The sequence below is a fragment of the Crinia signifera genome, chromosome 5 (assembly GCF_055691185.1).
Source record: "Crinia signifera chromosome 5, ASM5569118v1, whole genome shotgun sequence".
NCBI classification, from domain to species: Eukaryota; Metazoa; Chordata; class Amphibia; order Anura; family Myobatrachidae; genus Crinia; species Crinia signifera.
In genome coordinates, this window is record NC_139221.1 from 30,983,543 (window position 1) to 31,002,374 (window position 18,832).

Sequence of the window (18,832 nt, forward strand, 5' to 3'; positions counted from 1 at the left end):
CAAATAGACTGTGCGCGCAGCGGCGCCGTGAAACTACACAAGTACCGAATAAACTTCCAAATCTGCTGACTAAAGCTGGCCATACATCTACAGGTCAATTGTCAGATCTGGCCGGTTGGAACAAAAACCTGCTAATGTCTGAATGACAGTTTTTGGCAGTTTTCCAGCAATTCAAAGCAAATGGTCAACTGTCATTTGCTCTCATCCATTACCAGGTTTTTGTTCCAACCAGCCCAATCTGCCAATCGATCTGTAGATGTATGGCCAGCTTAAGCCTCTGTATGACACACTGCATTCAAAGTAGGTATAATTTATTAAGCCGTCATAAGAATATTATTGTTATGTTTATTTTTAATTTTATTTCTAAAACTTTCTTTAATAGGACTCAAGGCCTAATTAATGTAGATGACAAATCTGAATGAGCCTCTGTACTGTAGGTCGGTCTATAATCAAAGTGCTATAGTTCATCACACCGTCATAGCTTAATTAGCGTATATGACATATCTGAACAGCACATTCGTTACCTGGACTTTATTATGTATTTTCATGAAACTCTGAAGTTTCGCTGTCTGTTCTTCGGACGGTCTGCACCATTTCATTTCAAGTTCCTGAAGAGCCTTTAAAGAAAAAGGATTGGATGATAATAATATTAATACTTTCTCTTTCCTCCACTAGGTGACACTGGAGAGTTACAGTGGGGAATAGAAGGCGACCACAGGGAGCTTGGGCACTTTTAGAATAAATTAATAGTGACTAACTCCTCCCCTTCTACTTCCTCTCCTAGGCAGTTTTAGCATGTGCCCTGCGGGAGCTGGGTGCGTTCAAGGCTCACTCCTGAGCTTTATAATTTTTTCTTTTATAATGATGCTACTATCAGCAAGAGGACAGGCAGGTAGCTCCCTGTCCCTACCTGCCTGCGACGCGGGCGCTGTCGGCAGGTCCGGTCGCAGCTGCATGCAGCTCGCCTCCGGTACCTGGCTGCAGGATCCACTGATCCTGAGGTCCCGTCGCCGCTGCTTGCAGCGCGCCTCGAGGACCACTCAGCATGCCGCATCCGACAGTATACGGCAGGGGTAAGTATAACACTAATCCCCGCTAGCGGGGATTCAGTGTAAAAAGCCGCGGCAGCGCACTATTTAAACTCAGCGCCATTCCTGAGGAGCGAGAGCGCGGCATGCTGGGTACTTCCGCTTCCTCCTTCTTTGTAGGAGCGGCAGCCATTGAAGCAGCAGCGTGATCCGCGGCTCCCTCGAGGCGGCTGAGAAGTGCAGGTGTCCCTGGTTCAGTGAGTCACAGCGGGACATAGGAGGTCAGGGCAGCTTGGACTGTGTCCAAAAAGGTCCCTTAGCCGGCGCAAGTTATATTTATATACAGTGCGCGTATCGGCCTCGTGGCAGACTCTGCCTCTTTCCTATACCTCCTCTCCTGTCCGGTATTTCCATCTCTCTCTACCTTCTGTGTAAGATTGCTGAGTGTATGATGGCTGGTAAAAAGATTGCGTGCAAGAAGTGCAGCAATAAATTCGCGCCACAAACGGAGGGCGCCATTTTATGTCCCTCATGTACTGCATCCCCAGCCCCCACCCCAACTACATCGGGGCAGGAACCTCCTGTATGGGCTTCACAACTGTCTACAGTAATTTCTCAGCTAGCGTCTGAGTTATCTTCTGCCAGACAGGACAGGGATGCAGCCAGGGATCAGCAGGCAGAGTTAACCTCTGCTGTGGAGTGTTTGTCTAGAGCATTAAATGCAGACACATCTTCACCCCCTCCCCCTAGACTGGCTTCTGCTAGTAGGTTGTTTCCTCAGGTCCCTCTGTTAGATGATACAGATGATGACATGCCAGCTCTAGAGGAGGGTGAATTTCAGGACCCTGATGCTCAGCCTGATGCTGAGCCTGATGCTCCGCTTATACAGGACACTGATGTCCCCTCTCAAGGTTTAGAGGACTTAATACAAGCAGTCAGGTTAACCCTCAATGTAACAGAAGAGGTGAGACCTGCTGCGCGTCCCTCAGTGTTTGCTAAAAGGCAAAAACAGTCTGCATATTTTCCAGCCTCAGAGGAGCTGGATGAACACTTGCAAAAAGCATGGTTACACCCAGACAAGAAGTTTCAGGTTTCTCAGAGATTTTTCACTGCCTATCCTTTTCCTAAGGATGCTAGAAAGTCTTGTGAAACGCCACCTGCTGTTGATTCTTCGGTATCACGCTTGTCCAAAAAGACAGTGTTACCCATCCCAGGTGCCTCTACCCTTAAAGATGTGTCTGATAGGCGGTTAGAGAGTGCTCTGAAAAATATTTATACAGCCGCTGGTCTGTTACAATGGCCGGCACAGGTGGGTTGCTGGGTCAATAGAGCCATGGAGGTATGGGCATCCCAGGTGGCCTCCTCTGTAGACCCAGGGGCAAGTGATATGCTGCTCCTAGTGGATCACATACGTGAGGCTGCTGGTTACTTAGTGGAAGCATCTTCAGACGTTTGTATGCTCGCTGCCCGTATTTCAGCTCTTTCAGTTTCTGCTCGCCGTACTCTTTGGTTGAGACAGTGGAATGCAGACGCCGACTCCAAGAAGGCGGTGGAAGCATTGCCTTTTGCTGGGGAGGCCCTCTTTGGTCCAGAGCTGGACAAAATGATTTCGCAGGCTACAGGGGGCAAGTCTCAGTTCCTGCCCACTGCAGCCCCTCCCCCTCGTAGATTTCCTACTACTGGAGGGCAGTCCTTTCGGTCCTTTCGCCCCACCCCCAGATTCAGGGGTAGGTCTAGAGGAGCGGCTACCAGCTCCAGAGGCTTCCGTGGAAGAGGCAGAGGATCAGCCAATGCTCCAATACTGGATGCAAAGGTTACCTCAAAGCCCTCAGCATGACTCTCCCAGCTCCTGTCCAGATCACAGGGTGGGAGGCCGGCTTCTCTTTTACCATCAGGTATGGGCCGGTTCATGCAAGGATGCATGGGTAAGGGACCTGGTAGCAGTAGGCTACAAGATAGATTTCTTGTTGCCTCCTCCTCAACGGTTCTTTCCCACAGGTTTGCCAGTTTCTCAGGAAAAAGGCAGGGCCTTACAGGCCGCCATCCAAAAGCTCAGGGATCAGGGGGTGGTGATCCCGGTCCCGGAACCAGAAAGGGCAAGGGGATTTTATTCCAGTCTTTTTCTGGTTCCCAAGCCGGACGGCTCAGTAAGACCCATCTTGAACCTAAAACAGCTCAACCCTTTCTTACGGTTCACTCGCTTCAAGATGGAGTCTCTCCAGTCTGTCATTGCAGGCCTGGAACCAGGGGAGTTTCTTGTATCCATCGATATCAAGGATGCATACCTGCACATCCCCATCTGGCCCCCTCACCAGGCATTCTTGCGGTTCGCAGTACAGAACTATCACCTACAGTTCCGAGCCCTCCCATTCGGCCTCTCCTCTGCGCCTCGGGTATTTACCAAGGTGATGGCCGTCATGATGGAAATACTCAGGGCTCTGGGAGTTACAATTGTCCCTTATTTGGACGACCTTCTGCTGAAGGCTCCGTCCAAGGAGGTTCTGCTGCACAACATCCAACTAACACGTCGGACCCTGGAGTCCCATGGCTGGATGCTCAATATCCAGAAGTCACAGCTGACCCCATCGCAGAGGATCCTGTTCCTAGGGATGATTCTGGACACTGTCCAGAGGAAGGTGTTCCTCCCCATGGACAAGATCTTATCCTTGCAGGACGCAGTGCGACTGGTGCTGCAACATCGAACAGTCACAGTTCTTCTTTGCACGAGACTGCTGGGAAGGATGGTGGCCACGTTCGAGGCCGTGCAGTACGGGCGGTTTCACTCTCGGCCCTTCCACCTGTGTCTACTCCGCCAGTGGACAGGCTCACACCTGTTTCTACACCAGAGGATTTCTCTCTCCCATCAGGCTCGAGCTTCACTGGCGTGGTGGCTCAACTCCAGCAACCTGCAGGAGGGGAGGAGGTTCGCCATTCACAATTGGACACTCCTCACCACGGATGCCAGCCTCAGGGGCTGGGGAGCGGTCACGCTGGGCCTCCACTTCCAGGGACTGTGGACTCCGGAGGAAGCACAGATGTCCATCAATGTGCTGGAACTGCGAGCGGTGTATTATGCCATGCTCCAGGCAGAAGTGATTCTCCGGAACAAGGACATCAGGGTGCAGTCCGACAATGCCACGGCAGTAGCTTACATCAACAAGCAAGGAGGCACCCGCAGCCGTGCAGCAATGAGAGAGGTAAAGAGGATTCTGTGCTGGGTGCAGGAGCACGCAGGGGCCGTGTCCGCCATTTTCATACCAGGCGTGGAGAATTGGGAGGCGGACTATCTCAGCCGGCGGGACGTACACCACGGAGAGTGGTGTCTAAACCCTCTGGTCTTCCAGACCCTGACCCGTCGGTGGGGGTGTCCGCAGATAGACATGATGGCCTCCAGACACAACCATCAATTGCTCCGGTACTGCGCCCGGACAAGAGATCCACAGGCGGAGGCCGTGGACGCTCTCACGGCTCCCTGGACGGATCAGTTCCTGTACATCTTTCCTCCAGTGCCTCTAATCCCTCGGGTTCTGCAGAGAATCCGACGGGAGTCAGTGACGGTGCTGTTCATAGCCCCGGACTGGCCTCGCCGGTCGTGGTACACGGCACTAACAGGCCTGTTAGTAGACGAGCCATGGCCTCTGCCTCTCTGCGAAGACCTGCTAACACAGGGGCCGTTCGCCTGTCCCAACTTACAGCAGCTTCATTTGACGGCATGGCTGTTGAGAGGTCCATCCTGAGGAAGGCCGGGATCCCGCAGGCGGTGATTCCAACCATGATAGGAGCCAGAAAGCAGGTTACCTCGGTGCATTACCACCGCATCTGGAGGGCTTATGTGGCCTGGTGTGAATCCAGGAGGGTTTCACCAGTGTCTTTCAAGCTGGCAAGATTACTACTTTTCTTGCAAAAGGGTTTGGCCTCAGGACTCCGGCTGGCGTCCTTGAAGGTTCAAGTATCCGCCCTCTCCATTTTTTTCCAGAAGAAGCTGGCTCTTCTTCCTCAGGTACAGACTTTCTTCCAGGGGGTGTTGCGGCTGCAACCTCCCTTCAGACCTCCCACTGCTCCATGGGACCTGGATGTGGTACTGGCCTTTCTCCAGTCCTCTGTATTTGAGCCCATGGAGGAAGTGGAACTTAAATACGTCACCTGGAAGACTGTCATATTATTGGCCTTGGCTTCAGCTAGAAGGGTGTCGGAGCTCAGTGCTCTTTCTTGTAAAGCACCCTTCTTACAGTTCCATGAGGACAGAGCGGAGCTGCGCACCTCCAGTGTTTTTCTCCCTAAGGTGGTTTCGGCATTCCACATTAACCAACCTATTGTGGTGCCGGCCTTTCGGGAGGACTCACAGGAGTCTAGGGCGCTGGACGTGGTCCGGGCCTTGCGTATTTACGTGGCCAGAACAGAGTCTGTACGTAAGTCGGACGCCTTATTTGTCCTCTATGACTCCTTGCGTCCTGGCTGGCCAGCCTCCAAACAGGTCCTGGCCAGGTGGATTAGATTGACAATTCGTCAAGCTTATGTGGCCTCCTCTAGGGTGCCACCTTCTTCAATTTCCGCCCATTCTACAAGGTCGGTGGGTACCTCCTGGGCGGCTGCCCGTGGAGTTTCTATACAAGATCTTTGTAGAGCGGCTACGTGGTCTGGTCAGAGGACCTTTGTCCGCTTTTACAAGTTTGACACTTTTGCGGCAGCCGCTTCGCGGTTTGGCCGTTCTGTGTTAAGGGGTTCTCAGCGTCATCCCACCCGTGTTGGGAGCTCTGGGACGTCCCCACTGTAACTCTCCAGTGTCACCTAGTGGAGGAAAGAGAAAAGGGGATTTTGTACTTACTGTTAAATCCTTTTCTCAGACTCCATAGGTGACACTGGACGCCCACCCGACGCTGCCTTTCGGTTTACTGTTGGTTTTCAGGTTATCAATTACCTGAGGTTAAAGAGACTAATATACTCGGTCTGAGTTCTAAGTTTTATAAGGTTTATGGATGTGTTCATTCTGTTATGAATGTTATTCTTCAATCTATATGTTCACTCTATGTGAGTGTGTGTGTGACTTGTTATGTTTGACCTCCTCTCGGAAGTGGGTTGTTTTTCCTTTCTTCCAGCTCCCTCCGGGCACATACTTAACTGCCTAGGAGAGGAAGTAGAAGGGGAGGAGTTAGTCACTATTAATTTATTCTAAAAGTGCCCAAGCTCCCTGTGGTCGCCTTCTATTCCCCACTGTAACTCTCCAGTGTCACCTATGGAGTCTGAGAAAAGGATTTAACAGTAAGTACAAAATCCCCTTTTTCTCCCAGTAGGACTCGACGTGCTTTCCATTGGCCTTTACAGCACAAAATACCAAATCAGTTTAAACAGAAAAGAGAACCATTTCTCTATTCTAGGAATGAAGCCTAGTTCACACCTCTTTGCTAGGCTGCGTAAACTTTTATACATAGGTGGTCAATGTATGTATTTGTATTTTATTTGGCCATATTTATTTATATGGGCGTTCTGGTGGTGGTGAGAGTGAGGGTGTGTTTTCCAATATTAGCCCAACATTTTGATGTTCTACGTGGTAGAGAATGTGGCCACATAGAATCGCTCCTTCAAATATAATGGTTTTTGTCCAATGATCTCCCTGTCCAATGATCTCCCCCCCTCCCTCCCTCCCGTAAAAGCAGTAACTGCGCCAGTTCCCCGCTCACTGCTGCCGGGTCTCCCGCTTACCAGCAACTCCAGTGCACTGTGCATGGACGCTCACACTGCAAAACAGACTGAGATCAATTGTACTGTATATTACCTGTGCATATAGCAGGTCCACAGTCGCTGGGCAGCCCATTAATATCACATCAGAGGAGGGATTCATATACCTAGGGGACATAAATGAACTCTATTTACCGTAGTGTTCCCGCTAGGCTGTTTTAGCCTGTGCTGCCTGGCACCCGGGGAGCCCACCTCCCCCCCACAAACGTTCTGGGGCAGGCAGGGAGACTTCCATCTCCCTGCCTGCCACCGTCCTCAGGCTCCCTGCGGCGTAGAAAATGGTTTGGACCACCTATTTAACAATTGGTCAAACAAAGCTTCGGTAGATATACTCAATAACAGGTGGATAACAGTGTTGGAGGTAACATTTTTCTGTCCACAATATAAAAATTAGCCTCTCAAATTAAGACAAACTGTGAATCACAAGTTCTGGCACTGGCTGTCTGAGAACTTGTGATTCACAGTTTGACTCACTTTGAGACTCCCATAAAATCAGATGGATACTCTCCATGCACCTCAATCCTCCTTACCAGTCACTGCATAAAAACCCGCAGCGCATTTCGAAACACTTCGGAATCCTTGCATTCCAATTGCAGTTTACACACCCTGACTGTCGGAAAACATGTAGATCAGTGAATCCACGTTTTCTGCTGAAGAAAACGGCCGCTAATTCGACAATTTTGTGGAAGTTATTAGCTATGCAGCTTCGATTTTATCATTTGCGTAGGCTAGTCCCAGCCGAAAATGGTCCTCATCACATTTAAAAAAAAAAAAATATATATATATATATAGAGAGATCATGGTGTTTTCCCTTAAATTCTGCTTCAACTAGGACTTAAATTGGTACTTGTTTCCTATCTGGGCGCCCATCGCGGGCATCGCGTGTACATCGCATGCCATTATAATGACATGCGATGCGACCGACGCGATTACCGCGATTTTACATAGGGAACAATGTTAAATGTCCCAATTGACCCGCGATGACCACGATTTACCATAGGAAACAATGTTAAATGGATCAATTTCCCCAAATTATCATAGGGAACAATGGGAAATGGGGCAAAAACACCCCTGAACATAAAAATGTCCCCCCAAAAGTAGTTGACGCCACCCCGCCATCAACGTGAACCCGAAGCGTGGCGAGCGCAGCTAGGGCGTGGAGTGAGAATAGAATAGTGTGGCGAGCGCAGCGAGCCACCAAGCCCGAAGCGTGGCGAGCGCAGCGAGCCCCGCGAGGGGACGGATACCTTCACAGTTATACGCGTCCCCTCGCGGGCTTCCCAGGTGTCCATGACGACGCGGACACCTGGGAAGCCCGCGAAGGGACGCGTTTACCTGTGAAGGTAGCTGCGCTCGCCACGCTTCGGGCTCGGTGGCTCGCTGCGCTCGCCACACTATTCTATTCTCACTCCACACCCTAGTGGATAGTAGGGCATGAAAAGGTCGGAGGACGCGTACCGCCGCACCTCGCGGCCTCGCTGCGCTCGCCACGCTTCGGGTTCACGTTGATGGCGGGGTGGCGTCAACTACTTTTGGGGGGACATTTCAATGTTCAGGGGTGTTTTTGGCCCATTTACTATTGTTCCTATGCTGATTTGGGTAAATTGATCCATTTAACATTGTTTCCTATGGTAAATCGTGGTCATCGCGGGTAAATTGAGGCATTTAACATTGTTCTCTATGGGAAAATCGCGGGCATCGCGTCTGGCCCATCGCACCCGATTTTTTATCGGCCGCGATGGCCCCGATTTTACCCCCGATGCCCGCGATTAAAATCGTGGGCGCCCAGATAGGAAACAAGTACCCTTAAATTGATGTATTGGATTTACAATATGCACATTAATCTCCTGCTGCACTTACCTCTTCCGTATACCAGGCCGAAACCGGTCATCATCAATGTTCCTAATAGTTATAAATGGAATTTCAAAGTTTGCAATCGGCTTCATCACTGCAGAGAGAAATGTGTGTAATATACAGTATAACGGCCGTATTTATAATAAGAAGGGACTTAAATTGGCAGAAGCTCTGTGTTGGCTCCATTGTATTATCTGCGACACAGCAGAGAACCTGCTGCATTGTTACTTAGCAACGTTTGTGCTCTGCATTGTTGGTGACATCACGTAGCGACAGAAGATACCTGTGAAGTCACCGTTACTTGCTTTGCGTGTAATGAAGAGACAGAAATATTCCATAAGGCCCCGGGACACATGCAAGATATACAATGCAGCCTGAAAAAGGGAATAAAGTGTAATCAGGCATATAGACTTTTTAATTCAACATATTAAAGTGCTAGGTCATCGTTTCGTTATCTGGGCAGGTTTTCTAGGCAACTGGAAACCCCCACTGAGTTTGCCTAATGATATTATCATCAACTTCCATTGGATTATGAATCAGGCATGGGGTGGGCTTGGAATAACACACAATGGGACAATGGGCCAACTGTCCAATAACATTGTTTAAATAGCATAAGATCCGTAACTAATACTTACTATGTGGGTGTGGTATGGGACTCAGACAGTCGGGATCCCGACAGTCATTATCCCGACGTCGGGATCCCGACTGCCCGGAGTCAGACAGCATGGCGAGCGCAAAAAAGCCCCTTGCGGGCTCGCTGCGCTCGCCACGCTGCGGGCACGGTGGCTCGCCACGCGAGCCACCTATTCTATTCTCCCTCTATGGGGGTCATGGACCCCCACGAGGGAAAATAGCGGGTGTCCGTCGGGCACCCGGCTGTCGGCATTTTGACAGTTGGGATCCCGACTGTCGGGACAGACTTTCACCAAAATATGGCAGCATGCGATGAGTTAGCAGAGTAGTTTTAGCATTCATTAAAGGGTAAGACAGTTGAATTACATAATGTATCAAGATTTTTTTCTTTTTATTATTTCTAGTGGACTTACCCCGCCCCAGCACTCCTTGTCCTGCCCACACTCCCATGGGATGCCCAATGTCTCATGGAGACGCCCATGAAATGCTTGGCATTCCCATGGGCACGACCCGTGGGAAGTCACCGAGTCCGTTCGTTAAGAAAATCATTATGCAAAAAAAAAAAAACGCTCCACCGTGCGAACGCGCGAGGGAGCAACTGATACAGAATGTCCCCCCTGGGTTCCAGCTATTGCACAACACAAACATGGAAGGTTGCCCAAGGTAAAGATGGCGTCCTGGTTACCTCCAGCACTATGTCCGCGGTGTCAGACGTCTGAGCATCAAGTTTCACCTGTCTGCCATCTGGCAAATCAATTTTGAAGAACAATTTTCTTGTGGACACCTTAAATGTTTCCTAAAATACATTTAGATTCCCAAGTCAGTTTACATGTGACCAACTTTTAGCCTTTTATATTCAAATAAACACTTATAAGCAGTGGTGGCTCCTGCCTTTAGACGTAAGGGGGGCTGTAATTTCCTGGGTACTGCTCGTTGCAAACAAACAGTCATTAATTATATGCAGGGTATTAGTTATTAGCGCTGTACTAGTGTTTGTGTGCATGTACTATAAATACATGATGTAATCATATGCACACATACACAGGTACAGAGCAAAATACACACTTTAAATAAATGTAATAACCCACGCAAGTATGGGGACTACATGCTGAACTCCTCCCCACAGTGCCGGTATATGATGGCTCAAAAAAAAACAAAAAAAACAGTGAAAACCCCCATGTCAACCTTTTGACTGTGGACCTAGACACTGATGACCTAATGACCTGTTGACCTAGACCCATGTCGACCTAGACCAATGTCAACCCAATGCTTGTCGACCAACTTGCTGTAGACCCAATGACCGTATCCCAACTAGAGGGGGCGGTGCAGAGACTACAAATGGGCCTCCTCCTTTAAATACACAAAAGATAAGAGTGTACGCATTGAAATGCCTGGCTTCAACCCGTGTTCATCATCCTGAGTCATACAGTAACTGGTTAAAGCCATGGTTGATGTCTGAAAGGGGTATTAGAACATATGTGTGTAAGGCAAATTAATAATTAGCAGTGTGCGAATATCCAAATTGGCATTTTATTTAAATTATAAATATACACTGGAGCCACCTACCAACTGTAATTTCTTAAAAAATGCGATGAACACGTCGCTGCCTGAAACCACAGGATCCGAAACAACTAAAAAAAAAATATCACAATTCAGTTTGCAATTAAAAATCTTACATAAAAAGAAAATCAGCAGATCCAACGGTGAGACACCGTTCTAGAACAAGAACATTAACATTGTTCAACATTCAAATTACCATTTTTTTTATTTTTTATTAAAAAGCCATGCGATGGGACGTGGTATACTTTGCGGGGTCCATGTCACCCTTTCGGATAAAAAAAAAAAAAAAAGGGAATGTGAACATATAGGATGTTGCCCATAGTAACCAGATTCTGCTACTAGTTATTTAGCACCTTCTAGAAGATAATAGATAGAATGTGATTGGTTGCTATGGGCAACAGCCCATCTTAGTAAATTTACCCTGGATCTGTATTCAGTATCCATACATACATAGGGGCAGATTTATTAAGCTCGGTGAAGTGATAAAGTGTCTGGTTTTTATCACTGGCCAATCAGCTCCTACCTGTGAAGTTACAGGCTTGGTTTGAAACATGACAGGTAAGAGCTGATTGGCCGATGATAAAACCCAGACACTGGGGGAGATTCTCTAAGCTAAAAATGCGGTAAAACCCAGTTATCTGGGTTTTTACCGCATTTTGGGATGCTGTAAGCATCCCTCGCCGGGTTACCGCAGCGGAGGGCAGCGCTAGAAAAATCTGGCGATGCCCCATAGAAGCCTATGGGCTTCTAACGCATCCCACTGCCGCCCCGCAACGACCCCCCGCCGCCGCACACGGACCCCCGCATCGCCCCCTCACCTGTGTCCGGGCAGCACAGAGCTGTGCTGCCCGGACCTGTGACCTCCCCCCTGCACCGATCCTCTTTCGGGTGCAGGGAGGAGGAGAGCCTGGGACCCAGCGACTGTCACCGCAAAGGATAGCTCTTAACGCAAGAGCTGTCCTTTGCCTTAATTATCGCATATGTTAGAACATATGCGATAATTATAATTGCGATGGGCGGCGAAGGGGGGCGGAGATTCTTAGAGAACTATCACTTCACCGAGCTTAATAAATCTACCCCTTAAAGACATACATACACATCAACACCTGGTCCTACTCTATCAGAACTTGCAGGAGACTTTGATTACTTGGGTATAGGGTGGCCAATCCCGGGATCGGCGGGATCCTGGGATTTGGCCCCCAAAACGCCGGGATTTCAATCCCGGGATTTCGGGATTAGACTGCGCTTGCGCGCAGTCTAATGCCGGGCAGCGTCTGAGCATCGCTCAAGCGCTGCCCGACTTCTCCCGGCAGCACTGTGTGCAGCGTGACCTCTCAGCGTGAGATGAGGTCACGCTGCGCAGGCAGAGGTCGCGCCCGGCATTGTAATGCCGCGCCACCCGCCCAGCCAGCGCGCCCTCCCGTCCAGCCAGCGTGCCCGCCCTGCCAGCGTGCCCAGCCGCCTGCCCGCCCAGCCAGCGTGACCAGCCAGTGTGCCAAGCCCAAGCGCCCAGCCAGCCAGCACGCCCACCCGCTCACCCAGCATGCCAGCGGCATGGACGACCCGTCCCCCCACCAGGCAACCATCAAATGTAAGTAATTACATTGTAATTACTGACTGGGGCAGTAATTGTGGGGCAGTTTTTTTATTAGAAAAAAAACAATCCCGGGATTGAGCATTTTTCAATCCCGAATCCCGGGATTGAAAAAATGCCCCGGGATTGGCTTCCCTACTTGGGTAGTCCCCTGCTCCAGCGGAAGAGTAAAAGGGGCCTACACGCAGGGAGATTTTGCTGAGCGATCTGTCAGGGCCAGTGTTGGCCCTAACTGGTGATTAACTAGATTCTTCCAACACGCTGGATATTTATCACTGGGCGATAGCGACGCATGGAGTTATATGGCCCAAATGATGTGCTTCTATCTATAATAGTTACATTATTTGGCCCCAACTCCTATTCATATTAGTGCGATTAGTGGCATTTTACCCAGGAGTGGGCAAGGCCCTATGATGCAAACTGTCTGCCCCCAGAGCCGGATGTAACAAGCAGTGGCTGTGCACCCGCCACACATCGTGCCAATGCTCACCGTATACTGTATGTACTAACATATTGGATGAGCAGCTCTCCCAGTAATAGCTGCCCTTTGGGATACCCGCCACTGCTTGGACGTTCCTCATCAGTGATTTACATGCTACGGCAAGAAAACCAAAACAATGGTTACAGTAACTGCAATGGAGATCCCAATGCAGAATGCGGTCTACTCCACATTGCACACGTGCTCTGGCTCCCTCTGGTGTCTGTAAGTGGAAGTAATATAAAATGAACGCACACGCAACTACGTCTTACTGGTCCCCAGCGCGGGCTGTTATTGGAGCATTATTATTTATTAGTAGACAATATTGTACAATAAGTAGGTCTCTAAGACTTTGATATCTACACACATAATAAATACAGCACATTACCTTTTTGCAGATACTTCTCCAGCATTAACCTTCTTTCTTCAGCCATGGGCTTGGTCATTGCCAGGAAATATTTTGGTGGGAATTTTGGCAGTCTGCCGCCAAATACTCTGTGCAACTACAATGGGACATAAAGCACAATTTGGGGGACTATACAAATAAATATACAGTGGTCACAGTGAGCTGGTCAGACGACCCAGGGCGTCAGTGCTATTAGTCTCATAGACGCCGCTAAATAAGCGACAAGTAGGAGTTGGGATGTTTTTGTGACGTGAAGAAACAAAGTGATTCCGACCCACGCAGTGCGGTCTGCATTCACTACCCTGGCCGATGTTTAGGGTTTATCTGCTCGATAGGCAGCCAATATACCCAGCCTAGTGAGCAGGTCTGAATCAGGCCCATGGGACAGACATTATGGAAGTGTGCATCTACATTGCGCACTCTGACGATCCCTGTTAGATCTAGGGATGGCCATCGACCATTGATGATTCAAAATCATCGATGGTTCATGGCCAATGTCGAATACTTTTGCCATCGATGGGGGAGTACCAGATAGTTTCCCTCCATCGATGGAATAGCAAAACGATGTTTTGCTGTTTTTTTTTTCTTCCAAAGTGCCGGGACACTGAGCATAGCTCCACCCCCGACACCCACGAAGCCCCGCCCCCGTGTTTTGATTGGCCCAGAGGCCAATCAATCAAACACAATGGATGACCAGCGACATGTAAAAATACCGATGGTCATCCATTGCATAGTTAAGCACTATCGATGGCCAGTTGCCAAATTGCCATCGATGTCAACCATCGATGGCAATGGCAACGATGGCCATCCCTAGTTAGATCGCAGGGTGCATCAGTGTTGTGCTGATGCGCTGCGTCTCTCCCTATGGCCAGCTCCAGTGGGCGTGTGCAAGATCGCACATGTGACCCAAGCTCTCAGCCAGAGATGACTTGGTGCGGGCAACAACATCTGCAGGTGTCAGAATCGTCAGCACTACTGACCCTTCACATAGAAGGGTACATTTTCCAAGATGGGAGTTTTTTTGAAGATGGAATGTTGCCCATAGCAACCAACATGGATGATCAGTAGGTGACAGGGAGGTACTGATGTATTATACCCACACTTATGCCGGCAGAACATTTCAAATCCACAAGGGGCCGTGATCAGTGTCTCTTATTTACTGTATATGAGTCCTACTGCAATGCACTGTCCAGCTGCTGAGTGTGAACCTCCAGGTTAATTAAGTATAGCCAGAAAACACTTTTTTTTTACCAATGTACCAACCTGTTCATCCCAAAAATGTAGGTCTTTGTAGCGGACTTTGAAAAGGATGAAGCCATCTAGATACACTGAGTACAGCTGAAAGGACACAAAACATACAGAAAGTTAATACCTGCGCAATGCCCCATCTAGTAACATAAAGAGAGGCAGCAACCAGATTTGATTTGTTAATTTTTTATTTTTAACGCGTAGTGCACATCTGGGAGGGATCAGTGTGGTAGCAACATAGGGGGCGTGGCCGGCAGGGAGGTGGGCTGTCCAGGGGAGTGGCATCATAAATGCATGACCATGACCCCACCCCCCACTATACAGTGCCAAAAAAGCAGGCATTGTACAGCAGGGGTGGCAGTAGCGCACACAGGGGGGATTTAGGAGCACCCAGAAACCCCCTTACAGAAGAGAGAGCAGGTATGATATTAAATAGGAGTTACTTGGGCCCAATTGCTGTACGTAGGATCTCAGGGTCGGACCCCTCCCAACTGCAGGGAACGAGGATTGCATGCGATACGTCACATGCAGAAGGTCTCGGGTGGCTCAACGTGGAGGTCACATAGTGTATGGGGGCCTTAACAGTGCAGGTTTTCAAGGTTTCCTCAGGATTAGCTCCACCTGTAGATCTATTGTGGCGGTGAGTTAACACTCACCTTTGTGAAAGCTACAGCCAGTAGTGAAACTTGTTAGGCTGCTATTGCCCCACCTCCAGGACCATTGGATTTGGACACTGCTGAGCCAACCACCACCCATTTGGATACCACCTTTCTCTTCCACCGCAAACTAGAGAGGATTCTCCAACACACTCAGGGATCCCCTGCTCCTGAATCTCCTCCAGTGGCCTACTTTCCATCTACCGCCACCCTCAGAGAGGACGCTTGATCTCAGCACCAACTGGGTCGTAATCTTGAACATTCCCCCAGAGGCTTATTTCCAGGTGCCATTATTATCATCTGCCAGTGGGACACGGATACCTATTTTTCCTCAAGCGGGCAACCAATTTATGGTAATGTACCCCTTACCTCACCATCATCTGATTACCGTCTTCTCCAACATATTATTATTAGTTGCTCTAGTATCCGTACCTGCAGGTGTGGCACTTTTTTGATTGTTTAATTAATACATTTTATTTATTTTTCTTGTATAGTGTCCAAAGTCAGGCCCGGGGGCCAATTGCGGCCCATGCTGTCATTTCAAGCGGCCCACAGCCTCCAGCTGGAAGCGGGCAGAGCATCAGATGTGGGAAGCACAGCACAGGACACTAAAGGTGGGGCCATGGCGAGCGCGCTTTTACCTTGCTGTCTGCAGCAGTGAGGAGGTGCCGGCCGCCACAGTCAGATGTGTTTGGCGTCCTACCCCTGTTGCTGTAATCGTATATTACCCTACTCCTCAATCACAGTGACAGCAGTGTTTGGGGAGGGGGGCAGCAAGGGGGAAGTTTGCTCCCATAACCTGCAGAGTGGAGGAGGGCAGCAGCGGGAGCCCAAGCATCTCCTGTCCTTGCAGTGCCTGCTTTGCCTCTCCGTCCTCTGGATCCCACAAGGGCTGGGAAACATACAGAAAAGGGAGGGGGCAGAGTGGGGGACATACAGTGAAGTAGGTTCAGGCTGGGGGACATACAGTGAATGGAGGCAGTGATGGCCATTCAGAGAAGGGGGAGCAGGGGCAGGCTGGGGGACATACACTGAAGGAGGGTGAGGCTTGGGGACATACAATGAATGGAGGCACTGATGGACATTAAGAGAAGGGGGCAGGCTGGGGGACAGAGTGAATGGATGCAGAGTGGGGAACATACAGTGAATGGGGGACATACAGTGAAGGAGGGCAGGCTGGGGGAAATACAGTGAAGGGGCAGGCTGGGGGACAAAGAGTGAATGGGGGCAAAGTGGGGGACCATTCTGATGCGATTAATGATTCAAAGAATGTCAGGCTGAATGGTCGGCCCCCACACATTTACACTTTAACAAATCTGGCCCTCGTCGCAGAAAGTTTGGACACCCCTGGTCTAAGTAATATGTTTTACATACATCAATTGCTAAATAGGGGGCCCTTACAAACCTTTGGGGCCTACGAATATCTAGTTACGCCCGTGCGCATAGGGTCATGCCGCTGGCTGCATTTCCATACTATTACAACAGCAACTACCCCCCACTCATAATTGAATTGACCACACTGTTTAGGTGGAACAATTAAGGACATGCAGCAAATAAACTGAACAAAAGAATGGTCAGCTGAAAATCTCAGAGGAAAGGTGTAAAGTTGCAGGTGTCCCTAATGGGGCGATTTCAGCCCATTTTCTAAGCCGCGTGTCCTCAGGACCCCACACAGTGCATGTCTTGCAGGTGTCCTCAGAGAATCACAAGTGAAATAATTAGCTCCATCTGTGGATCTTTTAAAATGTGTCCACCTGCCGGGTGACTGAAAAACGGAATTCTGTGGGGTCCTGAGGACCGAGTTTGAGAACCCCTGCTCTAAGCGATCTGACTAGATTGTTGAGAAAATGACCCACATTGCTCCGTGTGTAGGGGCAATATCTATGCGCGGCCCCGCATGTAGGGGTTACCAACTCATCCCTTTAATCCGGGACACATATTAATTACACAGGTTCTGTGGCTGGCTTTCACCTGGTTTTAAACTGCCACAGAACCTGTGTAATTAATATGCGTCCCGGATTAAAGGGATGAGTTGGTCACCCAACCCGCATGACCCGGTCGTCGGGCGATTAATATCCAGCATGCTGGATATATCTAGTTAGATCACCGGTCATGGCCAGTGTTCTCACCGGAGAAGACTGGCCCTGACAGATCGCTCAGGACACAGCGCTGACACATTGCTGTGCAGTGCGGGTGTGCTTAGCGATTTTGACATCTTCCGGACATGCAGGTCAATCTGCCAATATTGCTCATGCCATTTGCACCCAGTGTGGATGCACAATATCTTTCATGATCAGCTCAAGGGAAACTGTTCACCAATATCTTTTGTCTTTCATATATTCTAGTGTGTATGGGCCTCAAATTAGCCAATTTGTCTGTAGGACCAATTTATGTCTGTTTTCCATGTTTAGGAGCAAATGGTCATTTGGCCCCCAAAATTTTCCAGATTTTCATTCCAACCAGCCAGATTGGAAATATAATCTTCTAATGTGTATGGGCCTTTACATTTAAATAGATCCTTTTTTTTTTTTTTTTTATTGATCTGAAATCGGTCAACGTTACCATCTAGTAAAGATATTTATTAGTGTCTGCACCTTACGTCCTCTGGCAAATCCTTGTATCCCAAGTTATACTTTAAATACATTATAAGCCATAGGGGGCAGCGAATGGAGTGGAAAAAATAAAATATTTGTGGTGACAAATGTATAAAGTATTACAGTACATTGCAATAAGCTTAGACACACTGACTACTTGCCTGCAAATTCCATCACACTCATGTTGTATAATAAACTCCGAAACACACACACGGGACAACATGTAATAAGAAATAACACATACAAACATGTTTGGTCTATATAACATAACAACATATTATAATCCCAAATGTGTAGACATAAAATTACTTAACCACATAACTTCCCCCAAGATTGTCCACACGCTCTTCTGTGATAGGGATGCAGATATCCATAACTCCAGTTACAGGTAAGTGGGTGTCAGGTGCAGGTACTGTAGCTCTGCTGCTGCCTGACCTCGCCTGGGGGTGTGCCCTATCTGCTGCCTGATTTCACCTGAGGGGGGCGTGTCCTATCTGCAGGCTGACACACCTGGGCCATCACCTAGTACCTAGCAGGAAGGACATGCTGCAGGTACACATGGGAGTCCTATAATATCATGTAGGCAGGGCCGGTGCAAGCCTCCCCCCCGCCCCAGGCAAATCCGCCGCCCGCGGGGTGCGGATGATACTGCGCTACAGGGGGGGGGGGGGCGTGTGGGCGATACTGCGGCGGGCGCCCGCACCCTCCGTGTCCAGGGCGGGATGGGGGGGAGAAGGAAGCTCACTGTCTCACCTGCTCCCCGCTCCCTGCTTTCTATGGTACCTCTCCTCGGTGGCTCAGTACCGCCCTCCAGTGGCCGGTGCCCTAGGCAAATGCCTAGACCTGCCTAGTGGTGGCGCTGGCCCTGCATGTAGGTCCACAGTTAGTAAAGCAGATACCAGATAGAATGAACATATTCTTGTATAAATAATAAACTCCCTCATTGATTTTAAATTTTAGTTCTCATTTATAAAGCACCAACCAAACAGCTCCTGTTATTTTTCGAACACAGCCTATAACAGGCCGCTGTAAACGCAGCCTAGCG

At 49.2% G+C, this 18,832-nt stretch overlaps 1 protein-coding gene across 1 annotated transcript; it reads right to left on the minus strand.

The window, feature by feature from the left end:
• Positions 1-482: 482 nt before the first annotated feature.
• Positions 483-18,232, minus strand: LOC146005681 (sorting nexin-31-like). Its single transcript, XM_083145106.1, has 9 exons — positions 18,102-18,232; positions 14,553-14,627; positions 13,272-13,386; positions 10,818-10,882; positions 9,937-10,047; positions 8,902-8,992; positions 8,625-8,712; positions 6,802-6,871; positions 483-617 (listed from the first exon to the last, which is right to left on the minus strand). The coding sequence occupies exons 1-9, from the start codon at positions 18,159-18,161 to the stop codon at positions 483-485; spliced, it is 810 nt and encodes a 269-aa protein (XP_083001232.1). The 5' UTR covers positions 18,162-18,232.
• Between the last annotated feature and the right edge of the window lie 600 nt (positions 18,233-18,832).

Excerpts from the sequence above, each read along its gene's own strand:
- LOC146005681 (XM_083145106.1), bottom strand. The coding sequence starts at position 18,161 with ATGGATATCTGCATCCCTATCACAGAAGAGCGTGTGGACAATCTTGGG. Across the intron at positions 10,048-10,817 it reads TTTTTAAGAAATTACAGTTG|GAAACATTTAAGGTGTCCAC; the intron begins GTAGGTGGCTCC and ends AATGTATTTTAG. Across the intron at positions 618-6,801 it reads TGGACCTGCTATATGCACAG|GCTCTTCAGGAACTTGAAAT; the intron begins GTAATATACAGT and ends TTTTCTTTAAAG.